Source organism: Acomys russatus, chromosome 18 (genome assembly GCF_903995435.1).
Source record: "Acomys russatus chromosome 18, mAcoRus1.1, whole genome shotgun sequence".
Taxonomy (NCBI): Eukaryota; Metazoa; Chordata; class Mammalia; order Rodentia; family Muridae; genus Acomys; species Acomys russatus.
The window spans coordinates 60,983,395-61,005,962 of record NC_067154.1 but is presented as its reverse complement, the minus strand read 5'-3'; the positions used below and the strand labels follow the sequence as shown (position 1 = coordinate 61,005,962).

Below are 22,568 nucleotides of genomic sequence, written 5' to 3'. Positions count from 1 at the left end.
TTTTATAATTAACTAAACTAGTATCTGACTGTGAGTTTGATTGTCTGACTAATATACATTTCTTAGTTATCCTAGACAGTTACTAATAGTAGCTTTCAAAATAACTAGAACTTAACATTGTAGTTTTAAGAATTACATAGATACAATACCGTAGCATTTTGTAACCAAACGTTGTTGCAGTTATCTTATTTGTATGGTCTAGGAAGCTAATAACTGATACAATGAGACTATAGTGTATTAAATCTTAAATCTATCTTAATATACAAAGATCTATTACCAATGTAAAATTTTTTGCGTACTAATGTTCTTTGGCCTAAAAGTAAATTCAGTAATCTATACTTTTACTTATCATTCATACAATCAACCCATTTAAACAATAGCAAACACCTATCATCCATAGATTGGCCAAAAAACCCATCTCCCCCGCCCCGCAAGGGAATGGGTCATAGTTTTCTTTTGGGTGCCCGGTAAAATTGGGACATTGTCCAGTCTTAAGAAAGTTAGCTGAAACTTTTGCTGTCCAGTCTTTGAATTCTGGGAAAGTTCAGCGCTTAACTGAAGTTCTCACTAGAATAGTCTGTGATGCTGGACAATCTAGAAGCCATTTTGAAATTGTCCCAGATGAAAATTTTCAGGGGAACATTGTCATTGAGGCCATCATTGAGTTAGGATCACCTGGGCTGCTTGTCTTGTCTGCTTTGGTGTCTCATCCTCTTGCTCTGCAGAATAATTAACTTTCAAAGGTATTACACATTTTTGTATTAATATGTGTATGGGCTGGGCACTTACCACAGTTCAGTTAAAGATGAATCTCTGTCAGATACATTTTTTATTCATGGCATTTAAAAGAATGGCATGATACGTCCTGAGGAATGTGTGCCCAACGATTTGCCGGCTACGCATGGCTGAAGTCCTGCTTGGAGACATGAAAGTGGCTCAGTCGGTCTGAGAGCTGTTCCCACATGGAGGGATCAGAAATTTATGGTGCTTGTCCTGTTTGTTTGTCTTGATGTCTTTCCTTCTGTCCGCAGTCAGGAGCCTCAGGAGGTCTCTGCCTGTCAAATTTTATTTGCAAAAGTTTGGATGGAACACACAGCTTTTTGTTTCCTTTTGGGACAAGAGCACAGTCTCCTCCCCAGTGCAACACATTTCCTGTCCTCCATCTTGCAATTAGGACCTCTATACACTGATCGAATTCAGCAGTCTTTCTAAAATCCACTGTATATTAGCAGCTGTGCTACTTGTCCCATTTAAAAATTTAAAATAGAGTATATCATGATTTAATCTTATTTTGGGGGAGATATATTCCCCTTTTACCTTATGACCATCTTTTAAAAATGACTATTAGATCTTGTCATAATTTTTTGACCTGTAGGATTATATGTTATATCTGTGACAGGCTTTTACGTTACAATGTCTAAGAAATTGTTGCATCTCAGTGGGTATACAGGCTGAAGCACCATCAGCCCCAATTTTCAAAGCCATCTCCAAGACCGGCACCGTCTCTAACAAGTGTATAGCCTTAGAGTCACGCTGTCCAGAATGCAAGGCAAACAAACGCCCGCTGGAACCCTGAGTATGAATCGGGGTTCATGGCACAGGTACTTCAGCTCCCTAATCTCTGTAAGGTGGAACATACAAGCCGCCGTATGACGTCGGTTCAAGGCAACACCTACCAGGGTCTGCATTTCTACTTTAACATAGTATAGACCTTCAACTAGTAATTGAACCTTGTCAACACACACACACACACGTTAATCTGTCTGACCATGTTGGCCTGTAAGCCAAAGCCTTTCTAGCCAGCATCTCAGTGAGCTGCCATTCTGCAATTTCTTCAAGTTTTTGTGCACTTTCCTCGTCTGGAACTACCTCTTTTGGTGTTACTGTAAGTTCAGATTGGATTTCTCTGAAGGTTCCCTGTTGTGATTTAAGGATTCCTCCAACCTCTGTTCTGTGGCCTTTAATTTAGCATCTATTTTCTCAGTCTCTTCTTCCTTCAAGTCTGTCTTACTTTGATCTCTCCCAACAAGGATATACAAACCTGAAATCATCATTGAAAAGGTATTTGTAAGCTGAGATGAGCAGACTCTAACGGAACCCAGAAGCACGGTGTCACTGTGTCCTCCTCCATTTTCGACACAGAAAATAATCTTCCCTAATTTCTAACCCGCGCCCTGAGGACTTGACTCTCTCAGACCCACCTCTCTTCTACACCTTACCAGCTCAGAGGCTTGAGGCTTCTCTGTCTTTGGCTCCTGCTTCCAGGGAGAGGATCTTGTCTGCCTCCTCACCCTTCCCTCACTATGGGAAGTTATTCTGTCCAAAGTGTTTGCTCCTCCTGCCTGCAGGAGTCAGGGCTGCCAGAGTCCCCTCTCAAAGGGATTTAGGGGCCTGTCTTGGCTAGGAAGGTTCCGCTTTGAGAAGATTACCTGTGTTAAAGAGCCACTGTTTTTCCTTTTTCTTTGCGTCTCTGGGACTTGTATCCGTTTTTGTTTTTCTTTAGCAAGCTGGAGACCTTGCTGCTCCCCCTGGGGTGGGGGGTGGGGCTGGGGGGGTCTGTCCAATGAGGCATCTGTGAGCTCCTGCCTTAGAAGCTGTAGCTCCTCTCTTGTTGCACAGAGCTAAGAACCTGCTCTGTAGTTTCACTTTCTATACTAGTTCTTGCTGGATCACTGGAAGTTCTGCACCACATTGGGCGCCATTTGTTGACGTTATATTTATAAAACGTGTTTGTTTCTCTTAGCATATTTCTTAACCTGGCTGTCACACAAATAATTGAGACTCCTATAAGACAAGGCTTCCCAACACAATCTGAGCAGTTTAAGTCTGTTCTTAACCCTCTGTGTTATCCTGACTCCATCTTTGCCACAATCCATAAATTACTTAATTTTTAGCTATCCTCATCGCCAGCTCCTTCCTTCTGATCTCTCTGGGACCTCTCTCTACCTGTGGCTGAATTCCGCACACCCACCCCCTCCCAAATCTCCTACTTCCTCTCCTGACTCCTCCTTCCCTGGATGGCAGGAAGTCCAGCCCTATTCTCCCCCCCTGCTCCTTGATTGGCTGTAAGCTGCTTTATTGACATATCAGGGGGATAGTTGAGGAACAAGAGTGTACACAACATTTAGACGATAAATTCTCATAACAAAGCTTGCAACCAGACATGGGTGGGGGCGGGGAGTTACAGAAATCAGCATTTAAACTACACAGTAACCTTTTGCCTAGGTAATTTGTGGTAAACAGTACATGGTTTGAGACAAGGTTTGGCTTGTGTTTTAGATTCCTGGTTTGCTGTGGGGCATCACTAGAGTTTTTGTAGCACAGATGTCAAATAAAGGGAAAAGGCATGTAGTACCTCTGAGATCTGTCAGGAAGGAAGGACACATGCTCTTGTTTCTCAAGTTCTGTAGCGGGATATGATAACCGAACTTTAAAGTTGGCAGTAGGCAGGGCTATGGTGCGCAGTGAGTAATTTGGGTGTATCAGGCTGAGTCCAAACTGTGGCTTTCAGGTTAGGAGAGGCTGCCTGGGAGGAAGGTGGGAGGCTTTGAGCAGAGCCCTGACGAAGGACGCTCAGAAGTGGCTGGTGTGGCTGTGAAGCCAGGAGCGCTGTGGAAAACGAGCACAACACAAGGGTTTGCAGGAGGAGCCAGCCTGGTGCTCAGGAAGGGCCAGCCTGGTACTGAGGAAGAGCACATCTGCCTGGGGACACATGCTGTGATCAAGATTTGGGCTTATCCTGCACATCCAGCTGTGCCACAGTATGCTCCAGATGTGTGCACCTGGGAGAACGAAACGGGCCAGGAAGTGGTAGTGGCACTTCTCTGTGGATCATGTTTTGGAGTTCTGAATGGCCCGGGCTGTTTTTCTAGGTTTTTGGCTGGTTGTTTTATTTCGCACACTGTTTTAGGGTTACTTCCAAATACTTGTCCATGTTGTTTGCTTATCCACTAAACTCTGGCTTTGGAGTTTAATATTTCATTTAAATCCTGCAAGTGTGAGAGGAGGGAAGACATGTAGGCAGGTTCTAATGAACGAGGGACAATGCAGGGCTGTCCAGTGGTAATGTCCCTAGATGTAGGCAAGGGGCAGTTCTCTCTCGGCCATAGTGCTAGCTCTCTGTCTCTGTCTCTCCCTGGTTTTTCAAGACAGGGTCTATCTCTGTAGCCCTGGCTGTCCCGGAACTCACTCTGTAGAGCAGGCTGGCCTCGTTCACAGAGATCCTCCTGCCTCTGTCTCCTGGGTGCTGGGATTAAAGGTGCATACCACCGTTGTCCTGCGTCGCACAGAATTCTTGAGAACAGCCACGTGTATTTCCGCATCTGGCAGCGGTGGATCTGAGCCCCACATCCTGCCTGTTGGTCCCGGCACAGCTAGTCTCTGGATGAGAGCGATTCTTGCTCAGGGGCAGCTAGAACGCTTTAGGGATGAGACTTGTGGCTTGGGAACAAAGCCGGGTTCTCCAACTCCCTGGGGAATGAGTTCCCGTGCTGGGTGTTATAGTTAGCTGTTTTCAGAAGGAGACTGCAGGTCTCAATAGGCAGTGGAGACTCGGGAACCCCACAAGATCTAAGAGTGTTACAGCTCTTCCTGCCGAGGTCACGGCATAGAAAAAAGACAGATGCTCTGAACTAGCAAAAAGGGCCGTGCAATTGTCAGTATTAGAAGGCAGTGGAAACTCGGGCCTTCCAAAGGCCTGCCCTGCATGGCAGGCAGGGGAGCAGGCGAATGCGCAAAGGCAGATCCTGTGAGAAGCAGGCTTGAGGGCTGCTTCCCCAGCGGTCTGCACTGCTCCCACAGGCCTGCAGGCGGAGGGAAGTCCTAGAAGCCTGGTGTGTCCCTCAGGAGCCCTTCTATCCCTGGAATGACCAGCCTGAGGCAGTTGGGGTGGAGTGAGAAAACAGGCCAAACTTTACTTGTGAGTCAGGGATTTATAAGCCCTGGGCAGTGGGGGAGAGGGTTGTGATTTGCTAGGGCCAAGGCTACCTCGATTACAGTAAATACCACAGGCCCTATCACAGGAAGAAGAAAACAGTACTTGATTATCGTATGTTTGAGGGCATGACTCTCCGGTACAGTTAAGGGCCATTTGCTTAAGGGCACATTTGATCTCAGCGCTGTGAGGGTACTTCTGGCAATTCCCTGTGTTTGTTATAAGTTCCTTATCAGGAAAGTGTCGGGCCTGTATTTTTCTTTTGAGAGTATGTGATGCCCCTTTTGAAATCGAGGATTACTAGATCAGGTGGAGTGAGGACCTTGCTAAGAAAGGGAGCCCGTTCTCCACAGGCCGAGCGCGAAACAACTATCTGGACGAGTTAGACTCGGACCTTATTCCTCAGAGTCCACGGCCGTGTTGGCCATCGGTGCGAGCAGACACAGAATGGTCTTGAGAACACGGAGGGCTTTAGTGCAGTAGGCCCTGGGTTGCCGTGGCTGTGTGGAGCCCTGGGTTGCCGTGGCTGTGTGGAGTCCTGGGTTGCCTTGGCTGTGTGGAGCCCTGGGTTGCTGTGGCTGTGTGGAGCCCTGGGTTGCCGTGGCTGTGTGGAGCCCTGGGTTGCCGTGCCTGTGTGGAGCCCTGGGTTGCCGTGGCTGTGTGGAGTCCTGGGTTGCCTTGGCTGTGTGGAGCCCTGGGTTGCTGTGGCTGTGTGGAGCCCTGGGTTGCTGTGGCTGTGTGGAGTCCTGGGTTGCCTTGGCTGTGTGGAGCCCTGGGTTGCTGTGGCTGTGTGGAACCCTGGGTTGCCGTGGCTGTGTGGAGCCCTGGGTTGCCGTGGCTGTGTGGAGTCCTGGGTTGCCTTGGCTGTGTGGAGCCCTGGGTTGCTGTGGCTGTGTGGAGCCCTGGGTTGCTGTGGCTGTGTGGAGCCCTGGGTTGCTGTGGCTGTGTGGAGCCCTGGGTTGCCGTGGCTGTGTGGAGTCCTGGGTTGCCGTGCCTGTGTGGCGTCCTGGGTTGCCGTGGCTCTGTGGAGACTGGTAGCAGCAGGTCTAGGGACCAGCCATACCGGGCACCTTCCTCCTTGTGCAGGTGCCTCCTGCCCTCTGTGACTATGGTGATAGAGTTGGAGTAGACCTTCTGACAGGAAGCAGAAGCCTCACCAAGCCTGCACTGGAGCGTCAGAGCAGTTCACTCTTGCCACACGGCTGTGCGGTCCTGGCCTGGAGAGGAGACCGGGCTAAGTTCAGCCCTTCCGTGTGCTCGCTCTCGCTGCTCCTCTTCACTTGCAGAGCCGCCGCCTCCTGGTGTTACTGTGCTGTGTGGGAGTCCAGGGGCCCCACACCCTCTCAAGTGCTGCTGGAAGGCAGCCCCTCTCCAGAGAATTCCTTATCATTTGCACATCTCCAGCTATACTCCTGACTGCCTGGCAACAGCTGCAGCTGTCTGGGTGGGAGTCACATGTTTGTTTTCTGCAGGAGTAATCTTCAAATGACATCAATTGCCCTTGTCCCGGAGAAAATAAAAATGGCCCCTTTAGTCCGTGGTACCATCATAGTGATCAGGGACAAAGCAGAGCCCCTCACTCGGTTCTGGTAGACCAGGCTCTGACAAGGAGATGTTGCTTTGAGACCACCAGGGAACACTTACCTCACACTAGTGCCGGGCAGGCTCAGTGCCAGGGGATACAGAAGGCCTGGTTTGCGCTGTTCCTGAGGCGGGGTCCAGCACGCTTTCTCTCCCGAACACAGTGTCCTGGTATAAGAGCTCCCTGGAGACAAGTGGCAGTTCTCCCTGTTTTTTTTTTTTTTTTTTTAAATCTAGAAAGTTGGATAGAAGTAAAGTCCCAACAAGGCTGGATATTTTACAAAACTGTACCTGTTCTCAGGCTAATGTCACTTATAATTTAAAATAAACGTTAGTGGACTTTGCGGACCTCTTTGTCTCAGTACACACATGCTTTCTGCGTATTTAACCCTCAGCCTGTGGTCTAAACGTTGCCATGGCTGTGTAGAACAGAGATGCTTTTTTTCTGTGCTGAAGCTATTGTGTGTCTGAAACATGGTGTGTGGTAGGAGGTCAGGATCTTAATCATGTTACGCCATGGGCTGCTCGTTAATTAAGAGAGAACGAGTAATTCCAGTGAGGTAAGTGGGCTGTGGTACCAGAGGCTCTGCCGTACAGCTCCAGGCTCAGGCTTGTGGGTTGATGATCTCTGTGAGGGATGCACAAAGTGGGTTGCCAGCAGCAGCCCTCTTAAGTAAGACCTCTCAGAGGCTCGTGTTAGGCTTTCTACAAAGTTTTCTTTTTTTTCGAGACACGGTGTCTCTGTGTAGCCGTGGATGTCCTAGAACCCACTCTGTAGACCAGGCTGCCCTTTGAACAGGATCTGCCTGCCTCTGCCTCCCTAGTGTTGGGGTTAAAGGCGTGCACCCCCACCGCCCGGCTTTGTGTTAGGTTTTCAGTGCTATAATACGCGGGCTATGTTTTGAGCGTGGCAGTGCTAGCCTGTGACCCCAGCACTCGGAGGTCAGGAGCATCAGGACTTCAAGGTTATTCCCGGCCACACAGCGACTTTGGGGCCTTCCCAGGCAAAGTGGGACTTTGTTTGAAAAAGCCCAAAAGCGAATGGAGACAAAAATGGCCAACTCCAAACCATACCAAACGTGAGAGACAGGGAGCCGGCTCAGCGCTTAAGTGTTTGCTTTTCACCCGGGCAGTCTTTGGTTGCCAGTTCTCACTTTGGGCAGCTCACAGCCATCTATGGCTCCAGCTCCAGGGAATCTGACACCCTCTTCTGGCCTCTGGGGACACGCACGTGCACACAGGGAAGGTTTGCTTGGCTCTAGTTTCAGAGGTGGCAGTCCACATATCAGGGAGAGTGATGGGGCCAGCACTAAGGGGGTGTCAGGGGTGGCTGCACTGCCAGCTTGCTTCACTTCCCTCTTCGGCTCCATACAGGGCACATGTGTGTGTAATGTGCATCTCTCTCTCCCATCATGCATGTTCTTGAAGTGCTCACACAGAAAGATCCAGAGGCACGCTTCCCTGATTATGGCCTAGGCATACCTCACTGTTAAAACAGACATGTAGATGAGCCGTTACAGACAGCACGCTGTGTTCTCGTGGGGACTCCTGAGTGAGGGTGGCTGGGTGGCCGAGAAAGCGGAAGACGAAGCAGGAGCGTCTTGCTGGGTGTGAGCGTCACAGGTGTGGCTTGGACGGCCCTCTCCTGCTCTCCAGGGGAGAAAAGGTGTGCACCGCGTGGCTTGCTGCCCTCCGTGGGTTTGAGCTCTGACTCCCCAGGGAAGGGATTCGTGGCTGTTGCCTCCTCCGGGGAAGGTTTATGAGCCGCGTTTCCGGGAATTTTTTGAGGAGGTTGAATTGTAGATGTCCTCAGCTTCAAATAGTTTCCTGCCATCTCGAGGGCTCTCTGCACTGTTGCTCACCCTGCGTTGGTCTCAGGATCTCCTGAATTTGAGAAACCACTTTGCCGGCTGCTGCCCGGTTACCACCCAGAATGTGCTGTCCCCGTGGCAGAGGCTCACAGAGCAGCTGTGCACACACCACCGTCTGTGCAGGTGTCCTCTCCTGACGTTGTGTACCCTCCATCGACACTTGTCTCCTCTTAGGCAGCGCCCAGCACCTTGCAGTCCCCTCCCCAAAAGCCCTCTGCCTGTCTTCAGAGGGGCAGCAGTCCAGCTTCTTGGCTAGGCTTTGGTGTTTCTGATGGCACTTACTCCTTGGCGTTTCCCCCTACCACTCTACCTCCCCAGCAGTGACAGGTGGTGAGTTGGCAGAATTTTGACATCTGCTCGTGTTCACGGAAGCCCCGTTTCCCAGTGTTTGAGGTGAGCAGCACACTTCTCCCTGTAACCCTGGCTCTCCCTGCCATGCCTGCCCCAGGCTGACAGGCCACGCCCCTTCCTGAGCCTCCTGGCGTCCAGGGTGGCCTACTTACTGATGGCAGGGCTTCACTCACCTTTCATTGACCAAAAGGCCGCAAAGTGAAGTCCACACCACCCTCTCCGCACTCTTGAGGAACACCTGCAGTGGCTGTACGGTGCTTAGGCCAGTGGTTCTCAGCTGTCCTGATGCTGCGATCCTTTAAAAACAGCTCCTCAAGTTGCGGTGACCCCCAACCGTAAAGTGATTTCGCTGCTGCTGTGGTGAGTGGTCATGTCAGTATCTGATGTGCAGCCACCAAAGGGCTTGCTGGCCACTGCTTGAGAACCGCTGGCTCTGGCGAAGCCCCTGGAGCAAGTGGAAGTCTTTGAGTACAGTACAGGAGCAGGAGGAGAGGAGGACGTGTCTGCCAGCGTCCCACGGCCTGGCTCAAGCAGGGACACTTGAGATGATACAGGAACAGTAGTTTGTGGGCACCCCTCATGGCAGGCTGAGCTTCACCTCATCTCTCTGAGTGCACTGCAGGCCTGTGGAGTTAGGAGTGAAGAGGAGGCAAGGGAGGCTACAACTTGGTGAGTGGTAACAGCTAGTAAGGGCAGAGGCCTTCAAGCCAGCACACAGGACTGTGCACGATCATCGTCGTCGGAGCAAAAGGGCATTATTGTTAAAATACAAAATTCATGTTCTTTAAAGTCTGCGGTCCTAAGTTGGGCTCAAACCTTACTTATTGCCTTGGTCACACATCTTAATGTTAATCATGTGTCGTTAGTGAACCGGGAAGCTTCCAGTGTGCAGTGCGGATACAAAACGGGTCCCTTCTCTGTGGTGAAGACTGTGCACTGTTCACTATGGGAGGTCTGCCCTGGCTGTTGGTCCTGTTGTGGACTGAATTTCAGATGCAGTCCCTGCACTTCGGCCATGTTGTTCTTCCTCTGAACTGCAGTTAAAGGACTGTAAAGGGCTCTAGCTTGTTACACAGCTGCTTGGCTCAAAATTTGACCCTAAAGCTGCATAGCAAGTGCTCAGCCCCTGACCTCTCTCTGCTTATTTGTTCTTAGTGTTAGTGTGGGGCCCCGTCCTCACTACACCCTGTTCTTAGTGTTAGTGTGGAGCCCCGTCCTCACTACACCCTGTTCTTAGTGTTAGTGTGGGGCCCCGTCCTCACTACACCCTGTTCTTAGTGTTAGTGTGGAACCCCGTCCTCACTACACCCTGTTCTTAGTGTTAGTGTGGGGCCCCGTCCTCACTACACCCTGTTCTTAGTGTTAGTGTGGGGCCCCGTCCTCACTACACCCTGTTCTTAGTGTTAGTGTGGGGCCTCCCCACCCCTAGTGCTGCTGGGTGTGCATACCAGGGGCTCTGAAGATAGGACTCTGACTTGTGCCTGCTTTAAAAAAACACGCGTTCTGTTGACTTTGTTCTCTGCCAGGTGTAGACGTGTGTAAAGTGCACTTGGGTTGTAAAGCCCTGCCCTCCCTAATCTCCCTCCCACCCCACCATTTCTTCCACACAAAAATTCCTTTCCCACATTCATGTCTGTTTTTATTTTAGAACCCCTGGAATTTAGCCAAGATCACAATGTGACTGTGGGTTTAGAACTGTCCCCCAGGAGACCAGCAGGCTCCACCAGATAGTTTGTCTCTGCTGTACCCAATGTCCACAGCAGCTCTGTCCTCATTAAAATGGTGAGGCAAGCCAGGGTTATTAGCCCCCATCTCATGAGTAGGAAAGAGAAACCAGCAGTTGGGGCTCTAGTTTGGAGGTTAGTCTAGCCTGGCAGAGGAGGGACCCAGGGGAGAAGGGGGAGGAGCCAGTGAAGACAGGTGAGCTTTGTGACAGAGAAGGAAAGTGTGGAAGTCAGGGCAAGGCTCACAGCACTGCAGTGAGTACGGAGTGAGTTGGTGAGTGTCTGCAGGACCAGAGTTAATGTCATGGCTCCGCTAATCTAGGATGCCCCCCTCCTCCCTCACTTGCCTTCAGGTGCACATCCTCCCTGGCTCTCCTCAGTCTTCCTTAGTGTTTGGCAGCTGTGGAGAGGGCGAGTGCCTGGCCACAGCGCTTGCTCACCTTTGGTTGCCAGCTCAGTCAGCCTAGGGCAAGACTGTTGTTGAGGGTGTTGTGAGCGGCACAAGGGACACGTTGGGGCCTTGGACACAGGACCTCATGGAGTTCTGTAGGAAATGACAACTGTAGGAAGTGTCTCCAGATGCCTGTGCTGGGCAGGGCTGGCCTTTCTACATCACCTTCCTCCCCAAGAAGGAGTCTGAGTCTTTGGCCTTTAAACGGCAGAGTCTGTTGGTCAATACAGGACCCTAGTGGTGTCACATGACAGGAAACTGGGCCAGTGCCTGCCTCCTGCTCCTCAGGAGGGTGTCTCTGAGGTGGGTAGATTCGGGAGGAGAGCTGCAGTGAGCTGTGGAAGGCCGAGCCTGAGAGGTCTGACAGCCAGAGTGTTGTCACTTGGGTTTCGCTGTCCAGGAAGCAGTGAGGTAACAGCAAGCAGAAAGGATGCTTCCCTGAGTGACATTGCACCCAGGCCTGGGGCTGGGGACAGGGCTGCCTGGAGCTTATTTTGCTTAATAAACTTAAAGCCTAGAAAACGGAAGAAATGGGAACTTGGTCAAATAAGCCAGACCAGAGGTTGTGAGGGAGCCACCAAGTTAAAGTCCCAGGGCCATTTAGGGAAACAGTTTAAGAGTCTCTCTGTGTCACCCAGAAAGCACGTTCCTTGCAGGAGCAGTTTTGTTCCCAGCTGTCAGCTCTGGAGTGCCTGGAAGGAGTAGCACCGCCTTCACATGCGGCCAACCAGCTGGCCTGAAACTTACTGTGTAGCCAAGGCTAGCCCCTGGCTCCCCAGAGTTGGGATCACACACATGAGCTACTGCGCTCAGCACCACCTTGGATACTGCTCCTCCCTTCCCCCTTCCCTTCCCCTCCTCTTCTGGGTCAGTGTGCTAACTGATAGGCTTTATTATGGCATTTCCACATACACATGATTAGGCTTTGCTCCTACCCCTCCTCCCCCCACGAAGTTTCTGGAAGTCCAAGCCTGGCCCTTCTCCAAGTGGCTGTGACAGAGAAGTTTGTGCCTTACCGCACTGAAGACCCAGACACTGACCCTGTGATCTTCCCTCGGGCTGTACTTGCCCTCCTGTGCTCAGAGTGCAGCCCCTGAACAAGGCTGGCTAAGTGCTCTTCAGTATTCAGAGGCTGCACTTGCACTGCCTAGGACTAGCTTCCGATGGTGGAATTTGCTTTCAATCCCAGAAGGACGGATGGCTGAGGCAGCTTGCGCACCATCAGGCCCTCCCTGATGTCCGCATACGGCCGCCATGTTTCTGTGGTAGTGAGGGCCACAGCGTCATACCTGTGCTGCCATGGCCTGGCCCTTTCGTTTGCTGTAAGGTTGGGAAGGATCTGGAATGAGTGCCAGGCAGGGAGATGGTGGTTGATGTAAGTTGAGGACAAGGGAGGCTTTTCCCAGCTTGAACAGCAAAGGTCCAATCCTGGTGGTGCTGGGAACCACACAGTGGGGCAGGTCGCGCAGGGGACCTCAGTGGTACTTTGAGAACCAAGGTGCAGTTCTGCCTGGAGGGACAGGAGCCCAGAAAGGGCACTTTGTGTGTCCACCCCACCTCAGTTCCAGTGAGTACAGTGACTGTTGCTTTAGGTGTGTTCAGTCCTCTGGACCGTTGGGGCATTGATGCCCAGAACCCACCTGGTACCCAAGTGCACCACATCCCCTACACAGAACTTAGGAAGGTGTGAGGGCGGAGCGGCTTAGAGAGATGCTGGAAGGGGATGTCGCGTCACAGAAAGCGGGGCTGGAGAGAGAGGGTGTCGGGAACCGGCGGCCTTTCAGTGTTGGATCCGTGGATCCGAGGCCGTCTTAGGTTCCACTCCCTGTGCTCAGGGGGCTGGGGAAGCTGTCAGGGTTAGGACACGTGGCGGTGATGATGGGCGGCAAGTGTCCCCCTCCTGTCTGTGTGGCGCTGCACACAAACTGCGCCTTGGCTCCAGGTTTTCAAGGCGGCCTGTGTGAGGGGCACCCAGTGAGGTGGTTTCTCCATCAGGGCTCCAGGCCAGTCCCTCCCTCAAGATAATGCACTGTGGTTTTTGTACACACTGTGCTTTGGTGTTTAGGAAACGTGTAGGTCCAAAACAGTAAATTACTTAACACATAATTGTTCTAGTTTTGCTTTAAAACTAACTCCCTCTTGTCTGCCTCTGCAGGATACTAAATTGTGGATAATAATGGAGTATCTTGGTGGAGGCTCTGCCCTGGATCTAGTAAGTATCACACAGCTCAGCCTGCTCACACAGGGGGTCTGTGTATTCATTCACACAGTTCAGCCTGCTCACACAGGGGGTCTGTGTATTCACACAGCTCAGCCTGCTCACACAGGGGGTCTGTATTCACTCACCTTTTCCTTAAGGAAGCACAGAACTACATGCTTTGTTTCTTATACATAACTTAAAACTACAGGTGTGTGTGTGTGTGTGTGTGTGTGTGTATGTGTGTGTGTGTATGTGTGTGTGATTTCATTATAAACAGATAAACTAATCTGTAGCAGCAACAAAGGCTTCTGTCTGGAATAATTTTATCTAAGAGCCCTTGGCTAGTGTATTTCTCAGGCCAAATTTATCAACTTCCTGTAATGGCCACCATGGTTTTTTTCCCTTTATTTTTATTTTCTTTTATATGTGTCAGTGTTGGGCCCGCACGTCTATGTGTACAACGTCAGTGCCTGCAGAGTTCAGAAGAGGGCTTTGGGTCCCTTGGAACTGGAGCTACAGTACAGGTAGCCATGAGCCTCTAGGTGCTAGGCAGGGAACCCGTGTCCTGTAGAGGAGGGGCAAGCGTTTTTAATCGCTGAGCCATCTCTCTGGCCCTGCGTCTTGGTGTCACAGTTCAGATGGTAGCATCTCCACATAAGCTTATTGCATTTTCACTCCCGGAGTTAAAATCTGGGTGTGATTATCCAAATGTGGCTTTAGGTGTTGGAAAAGTGGCCACCAGGCAAGGTGTTGCCAGTGCCTGTGTGCGTGTCAGGATGGAGCAGGTGTGCTCTGGACTTGCCCTCTAGTGCCTCCCACAGACCGGGTGGTGGAGGTTAGGGAGAGATGCCGTTTCACACTGGGCTTTGTGTCGTGACCAGTAGAAACAAGGCATCCATCATCTCGAAACCGTGTTGCCCCGCACTTGCCTTCTGTTTGCATTGTGTCCACGTGGGGCCTGAGGAGATTTGTCAGCTGCAACAGTGCCTGTGGTGCAAGCAGGAGGCCCGAATTCATCTGTCAAAGCCTGGCACCAGGGATGCACGTCTGTATCCGAGCCTGGTACCAGGTTGCATGTCTGTATCCGAGGGTGATGAGGCACAGACAGGAAGAGCCCTGGGCTCGCTGATCGTCCAGTCTAGCCAAACCAGTGAGAGACCTGGCATCAGAACACGTGTCGGAGAAAGGGGTTGAGGATGGCACCCAGTGTTGATGGCTGGAGTCCAAACACTCATGCACGCGCACGCCAACACTAATGTACTTGCACTCCTCTGATTCCTGTGTTCGGCATGTATGTGAGTAGCCTGAATACACATAGACCAAGTCCTTCGTTTTAGCCTTTGAAGGTTTGTCCTTCATGATAAGAGCAAGATGAGCGAGAGCTGAGGGAGCCTCACACAGCCTTCCTGAGGAAAGAGGCTCCCACTCCTTTGAGAGCAGCTCTTTCTTTCTTTCTTTTTTTTAAAGCAAAACAACACCGTGCAGTTTCCTTAGAGGATAAACTTCTAAAATGACACATCTCTCCAGAAAACTAATGCACTAATTGAGGAAATTGCTTTGTTGTCCATAAAGATTGTTTAAAACACCATTCAAAGCAAAGATTTCAAGAACAAGTTAATATGATTTAAAAAAAATTAAGCTGTGGTATTAAAATGGGAAAAAAATCAGCTGAACATATTTTATGATCCTTTCTATAAGTATGCACACTGCACAAAATCTCTTCACATTTTTCACCCTGATGCAGACAGTCGCTTCCTTTTGTGCGTTAGATTTACCGTTACCCACAGTGAGCTTAACTTATGGCGCATACGGAGTTGTGTGTATGGACACTATCTTTCTGACAGCCCTTTGGAGCTGTGTGTGCGGACACTGTCTTTCTGACAGCCCTTTGGAGCTGTGTGCAGACACTGTCTTTCTGGCAGCCCTTTTGGAGCTGTGTGTGTGGACACTGTCTTTCTGACAACCCTTTGGAGCTGTGTGTATGGACACTGTCTTTCTGAGAGTCCTTTGGAGCTGTGTGTATGGACACTGTCTTTCTGACAGCCCTTTGGAGCAGCGGTTCTTTCTCTCCAGATGCTCAGCGCGTTCACTCATAGCACTGCAATAATTGAATCTTCTTGAGTTGACGCCTGCGCAGTTCTAGGAATCACAGTTGGAGGAAGATACAGAACTAGCCACTTTAAAGTTTGCATGTGGCTTTAGAGTGTCTGGACCCCACCATCCGCATAAGACATCTTTGATGAAAAGAAACGGCCAGCCTTGGAATCTAACTATGAAAGAACGTTGCTGTGGCTTACTTAATCGGGCAGAGGTGTTTGACAAACTGAAAAGTGAAGATACAACATGGTTTTGAAAAACCAACATGGCATGTTGGGGGATATTAGGGTGAGCTGATGTTGGCACTCCCGGGCAGCGGTTCTCACAAGGTGGAACTTCATGATCGCTCAGGAGTGGACGTGTGCCACAGCTGATCACTCAGGAGAGGACATGTGCCATAGCTGATCACGCTCCAAGGGGAGAACGGGGTCATCAAGCCAAGTGACGTAGAACCCAAGAAAAAAGCAGCGTATGGGAGAAAGTTATTTCTGGCTTATAGCTCCAGGAGGCTCCATCACAGTGGGAGCCATGCAGTGAGCGGTAGTCATGGGGCAGGAGTAGGAAGCTGAGGGCCTGGTGTGGCCACACACGCTGCTGGCCCTGTGCTGGGTGAGGTCCTGCTGCACTCCCAGTCCCCACCCTGCTGCTGACAGGAGGGTCAAAGCATCTCTTGACTTCCTCTTTCTCTCAAGGGATGAGAGCAGAGTTAGAACTGGGGCATCTTGTGAACACTGAAAAATAGACGTTGAGAGAGGGGCACATTGTGAGCGTGGTCCAGCCTGTGGCCTGTGGGATAGTGTGTACCATGCAGTTTTCATCTGAGGACAGGAACAGTTTGATGTTTCTCTGCATGTCTGATCACACGAAGGGTAACAGAAAGTTGCAGGCACTTTCTCCTCTGAATGAAGAGCCAGAGAGGCTCAAATGTTGTGGGAGGTGGCCAGGAGAAAAGGCTGCTGGCTGCCCTGGCCTTTGTAGTGTAGACCAGGGTGCCTCTGAGATGAAGCAGAAAGCTGGGCGTGACAGAATTAGTCAGGATTCTCTAGAGTAACAGAATTTACAGGATGAATGTCTGTGTCTCTGTCTCTCTGTCTCTCTGTCTCTTTGTCTCTCTGTCTGTCTGTCTGTCTGTCTGTCTCTCTCTCTCTCTCTCTCTCTCTCTCTCTCTCACACACACACACACACACACACACACACACACACACACACAGACTTATTAGAATAGCTCACAGGCTGTGGCCCAGCTAACACAGCAGTGGCTGTGTAGCAACAAAAGGACCAAGGCTGCAGAAGTTGTTCCGTCCAGGAGGCTGTAAGTCTTAACTGGTCTTCAGTACACATCGGAATACTGAAGAGGAAGGCTCTAACGCCACTGAAGGGATGGCCTCAGTCCTGAGGGCAAGCGGGCAAAGGAAGCCAGGCTCCTCCTTTATGTCCATAGACAGGCCAGCTGTAGATGAGAGGATGGTCTTCTACTCTATCTCAGAGATTCAGATCAGAAATGCATCTTCCACTTTAAATGGTTTAATAAGTCACAAAACCCTCACAGGTGTGCCCAGACATTTTTTTTGGGGGGGAGAGGTTTAGTTAATTCCAGATATAGTCAAGTTGACAACCAACTAGCCATCACAGTGATCAAAGGCCTCAGGTGCCACCCACTCTGGGTTTCACATGCCTTTTTGGGATGCCACTACATGCCATCAACAAAATCCCATGAGACCTACAGTGACACCCGGCTGTCACTGGCTTGGTTTTGTTTTTTATTTTTACCATTTTTTTGTGATTGATTTTATTTTGTATATCTGAAAATGCTTTGCCTGCATGTGTGCCATGCCTGTGTGTGCACCATGACTGTGTGTGTGCCATGCATGCATGTGCGCTGTGCCTGTGTGTGTGTGTGTGAGCCATGGCTGTATGTTTGTCATGCATGTGTGTGTGCCATACATGCATGTGGGCCATGCCTGTGTGTGCCATGCCTGTGCGTGTGCCATGCCTGTGTGTGCATGCAATACCTGTGCGTGTGCCATGCCTCTGTGGGCCATGCCTGTGTGTGTGTGCTGTGCTTGTGTGTGCCATGCCTCTGTGTGTGTCATACATGCATGCGTGCCATGCATGCATGTGTTCGTCATACCTGTGCGTGTGCCATGCCTGTGTGTGCACGCAATACCTGTGCGTGTGCTGTACCTGTGGGGTTAGAGGAGGCTTTGGAGCCCCTGGAGCTGGAGTTGTAGATGATTGTAAACTATCATGTGGGCGCTGGGAATTGAACCCTGGCTCCTCTGCAAGAACAGAAAACGGCCTTAACTGTTGAGCCGTTCATCCAGTTGGCCTGGAACTTGGGGCGGTCCTAGCGCTGGGGGTGATTTCAGATGTGAGCAGCACACCTGGCAACCCAGATTTTGTTTAAGAACAGGCCATGCCTTCACTTTGACTCAGGTGTGGTCTTGGGTTAAAACGGCTCATCGTCTGTTGACGCAGTCTTGCTCTGTAAGAGCGACTGCAGCCTTCTGAGGCGCTGGCTTGTGGTGCTGCTTGCAAGTGAGTGAGGATTGAATGCCCTGTGTGACACACACGCATGGAGCTCTGCCCTGTCCTGTCTCCTTTTAGCAGAGACACATACATGTAATATTTCTTCCTTGCAACTTCTTACAAGAACTGATATTCAGGAGTCAAAGAAAAGAGTTCCTTTGAGTTTCTCGGAATAAAAGCAGTTACTCCCTCATTTAGGGCTAATGAATGTGGGTGCGCGCGTGTGTTCTATAACACTCTGAACGTCTGAGGAGGTGGCCGCCTTTTCCTGCGTTTCCGTAGCTGGGGAATCAGCCCTAGAGGAAGGAATGCTTGTGCACCTCTCGCAACTTGAACCAGTCCAGCCTCTTGGCTGCGCTGCATGCAGGGCGGCTAACACACTTCTTAGTCCCCCTCCCATCATTTAGTAGATTTAATTTTTAATATTGTTAGGGTTTTATTTTGTTTGTTTGTTTGTTTTGTTTTGTTTTGCAACAGGGTTTCACTAGGTAGACCCGGCCGACCTTGAACTTACAGAGATCTGTCTGTCTCTACCTTCCACATACTAGAATTTAAGGCATGCACGTACCTTGATGCCTGGCGCCTTAATAGATTTCAATGGTTTAGGCAAAATATCTGCTTTATGTGAAGATACCTTTCAATTTTAATTATCCTACCTACTTAGCACAGATTTTGTTTATTAAACCCTATGGAAGGAAGTTGCTAACTGGCTAATGTTCTTTTTTTTTTCCCCCTCCTTCTTGTTAGTTAGAACCTGGCCCTTTAGATGAAATTCAGATTGCTACCATCTTACGGGAAATCCTGAAAGGACTCGATTATCTACACTCAGAGAAGAAAATCCACAGAGATATTAAAGGTAAGGGCTACTGTGCTGCTTGTTTCTTTGAGACACCTAAAGCGGCAGGGCCCACTGTGCTTCTCTGTTCACTTGCAGCTCTCTTGCCCGCGCTGCCGCTCTGCGGTCGGGCTGGGCTGGTGGGAAACCCAGGCACCTTGCTCTTAGGGCCCTCATGCCCTAGGGAGAGCGTGCTTGGGTGTCGCAGGGTGTCCCTGGGTGTGCCAGCGCACAGTGATGCCCTCCTGCCTTGGTTTGTCTTGCAGCGGCCAACGTTCTGCTATCTGAGCATGGAGAGGTAAAGCTGGCTGACTTTGGAGTGGCCGGCCAGCTGACTGATACCCAGATAAAAAGGAACACCTTCGTGGGCACTCCCTTCTGGATGGCGCCTGAGGTCATTAAGCAGTCCGCCTATGATTCAAAGGTGAGCGCGGTGCTGTAGGCCCGCCACGTCCGGATGTTGGTCCCCTTTGTTTTTGATCATGCAGTGTTCTTTCTGTACCCGAGGAAGCTGGTTGTGGAGGTGATTCTGTGATGGTGCGTGATGTTAGCTTCCTCCTCCGTCTCCTGCTGTGCCATTGGCTACCTTGTTCATTCGTCCTCAGTGACTGTCTGTACCTGAGTGTGTGCTTGATAGGGTGGGACCAGGAAGAGGCAGGTGTGGCCTTCGGAGGCGCGCAGACCCTAGATGGCTTACGCTGTGGGAATCCAGCCAGTGTGTAGAGAGGAGAGACGGTGCCTGTGTACAGGAGCTTGAAGGCTGGTGGACCGTTGGCACAGTGGGTGAGGGGCAGGGCCTGGACGGAACTCTGCCTGCTGTGCATAGGGCGTCTAGAGAAAGGGACAGCCCCCAGTAAATCTCACAGCAGAACGGGGCGAACATAGCTTTCCAGCGAGCGTTTGTTCTGTTTTTAGTTTCAGCATCCTTATTCCCAGAGGCTCCCAGTCAGCAAGAGTCAGGAGTCATCTTCCTCCATCGGGCTGAGTTTATGTGTTAGTGTCTGTTCCTAACGTTCCTTGCCTTTCCCTGTTGTCCTTTAGTTTTCTGAAACTTTGTAGCATAGACCACAGATGGCCCGCCATGTCTGCGCAGGTCAGTAGACACGGTCATCGCAGAGACGCGTCCGCTCATAGGTTGGTCATGGTTTATTTTGTTTTCTTATTTTCCACTTACTTGTTTGTTTATTTAAGTTACATGTTGTGTGACTATGGGCATATGAGTGCTCTGGAAGGCCAGAGGCATTACATCCCCAGAGATGGAGTTAGGCAGTTGTAAACTGCCTGACAGGGGTGCTGGGAACCAAACTCAGATTCCTACCAGATCGGTATATATGCTTACATACTCCAGCCCCTCAAAAAAGATTTTTTTAACTTAGTTCTCTGACCCCACCCCCACCCTCATCCCAAGAAAGTTTTGCTCTGTAGCTGAATTCTGTCAAACTGGTCATCCTCCTGCTTCAGGCTTCCAAGTGTTGGGATTACAAGTGCGTGTTAGCGTGCCAAGCCTGTGTCTTTGTCTGTTTGCCCCGCCCCTTTCCCTTCCCTTCCCTTTTCTTTTTCTTGGACCCTCCTCATGTAGCAGATTTCCTGCCTCATTCAGTGGAAATAGGGTAATAACTTCCCTTTGGAACCTTGGATCACTGTTGTGAGGTATGTGCCATCATGGTGTGTCATTGTGGGGGAAGAGACGGGTACCCTCATCCTAGCTGGCTTGGCAAGCTCGGTGAAACCGGTGTGGCGGTAGCTCAGTTAGGAACCCTGGCCTGGCATCAAGCGAGCAGCAAGTGTTCTGGTCTCTGCATTTGCTGATTGCTTGTGTTCTGGAAAGTGGACCCCCTCCGTGGCTGCCTGTCCTCAGCTTTCTTCCTGAGTTCTGTCATGAAGGAGGGTAGGTGCACCGTCCACTGTCCACTGTCTGGGTTTTGCCAGGAGCGGGATGACAGTCTAGGTTCTAACCCTGCCCTGGCCATTCTCTTTGAGTTGTTGTAGTCAGCTAGCCGTTCAGCCATGGCCCTTATGCCTTGGGGCGCAGGCCCCTCATTTTCTTGTTTCCTAGAGAGCTCTCCTCATCTGCCTGACTGGCAGACACCTCTGCAGTGCATCCTTGTGGGAGTTCAGCTTTTGTTGTTCTGGACAGTGCCTGTCCTCCCCTACACTCCTACATACAGTAATAGACAAACAGCTGTGTTTGCTGGGCTTTGGTTTCGGTTCCCTAGCTGGCCGTGCTGTGTTAGGGGAGGCATCCTCTGTGTGCTGGTCTCTCCTGTGTTAGGGCACATTGTGTTTAAACACGTTTGGGTGTTTTTGTGGCTTCTGGTCACATACCAACTGGCTTGGTGTTCATGAATGGGCCAGCTTCTTGTTCAGGTGTGTCAGCAGGCATCAGCTGCAGCCAGGAGCACTGGACAGGTCCCCGCACAGCTCCTGGGTGGAAGGCAGCTCATCCAAGCTGAACTAGAAGGGCACAGGAACGCTGGGGGTGTTAAGGAGTTTCACAGCCACACGTTTGTCACCTGGGTGGGTTGAGATATTTCATGTTTTGGTTTTGACAGGGTTCCATTATATATAGCCCAGTCTAGTCTTGAACTTTTGAGTTCTTCTGGCTCAGCCAGGCTCCATAGCACCGGGGATTACAGTGGCCTGCCACCATGTCATTCTTGGCTTCGTTCACAACGGTCCGAAGACACTCTCAAGTTGCTTGGCGGCCCGGGGGCTCTTAGCTGGTCACTCCATGTCTGTGGGACTGAGGAAGCCAGACCAGCACCCTGCAGGCTTGTTGCCTCTGCTGCTTTTCCAGCCCTCACTTCCAGAAGCACGTTCTCAGGTCTCTAGGTATAGTCAGTGCACAGCTAACCGGAAGCAGCGACCATCGCTGCCAGGCCTTTACTGGGGCACGCTGAGCGGGCCATGTGCTGCCTAGAGATCTGGATGGAGATCCAGTGCCGCAGGCACGCCCCATGGATGCTGTGCTTGAGAGCAAGGGAGTCGGAGACGGCCGTCACGCAGATTTGAGGGAGGGAGGTGAGAGCCTGCTCACCTCAGTGCTCATACAGTTCATTTTCCTCCTTGTGGAGTGTTCTCACTTCCTCCTGCCACCCTTGTGGCTCTGACTTGGGGCTCTGGGGTGAGGGTTTCTGGTACTCAAGCTTGCAGGAAGAGTGACAACTGAGTCCACTCCAAGTGGTTAGAGGACAGAGATTGTCCTAGCCCTGTGGTCACCTGCAGGGGCCTTCTCTCGCCACCTGTACCGAGAGCTGAGGCTGTGCCCTCAGGACCTGGACTAGTGACGACTTTATGTTGCAGTGACAGGAGCAGGGGCTGCACTCCACACTGCTCGTCCACGCCCACGTTGTGTTTCATTTTTTTGTTGGGTTTGAGTTCATGGTAGTCCTGCTCACTGTGACGTTGTCCATACAGTGCACACTGAAGGAATCCACTGTGCACGGAGGTGACTAGCACATGGCCTTAGGCTGGGAATACACTGAAAGAAACCCATCAGGTGCCCGGGAACTTAGTTAGGGGCTCACTCCTGTGCTAAATACCATGACCACAAGCAGCTCGGGGAAGAAGGGGTTTATTTCACGTTAAAAAATGTATCTTCCTTCATGACGTCAGGCCAGGAACCCAGAGGTAGGAATTGAAGCAGAGACCACAGAGGGACAGTGCTTGCTGCCTTGCTCTTCCTAGCTGCCTTTGCTTTCTCACACAACCCAGGACCACCTGTCCAGGGTTGATGGCACTGCTCACGGTGGTCTTGGTCCTTTCATAGCCATCATTAATCAGGGGGAAAAAAAATGCCTCCCTCACAGGCTTGCCTACGGGCCAGTCTGCTGGGGCCATGTTCTCATCCGAGGTTCTTCTTCCAAGATGATTCTAGCTAGTCAAGCTGATAGAAACCCAGCCTGAGCAAAGGGAAACTACAGACAGAATAAGGACTTGACCTTTTCCTTAAAGGTCCTGGGGAAATTGGCAGTAGAGATTGCTGTAGATTAAAGG

At 50.8% G+C, this 22,568-nt stretch overlaps 1 protein-coding gene across 1 annotated transcript in view; it reads left to right on the top strand.

The window, feature by feature from the left end:
- Stk24 (serine/threonine kinase 24) overlaps positions 1-22,568 on the top strand; it is a 101,619-nt gene that overhangs the window by 67,499 nt on the left and 11,552 nt on the right. The window contains exons 3-5 of the mRNA XM_051160984.1: positions 13,067-13,123; positions 18,485-18,593; positions 18,839-18,996. Of these exons, the coding sequence (XP_051016941.1) occupies positions 13,067-13,123; positions 18,485-18,593; positions 18,839-18,996 (324 nt within the window). The remainder of the gene's footprint in view (positions 1-13,066; positions 13,124-18,484; positions 18,594-18,838; positions 18,997-22,568) is intronic.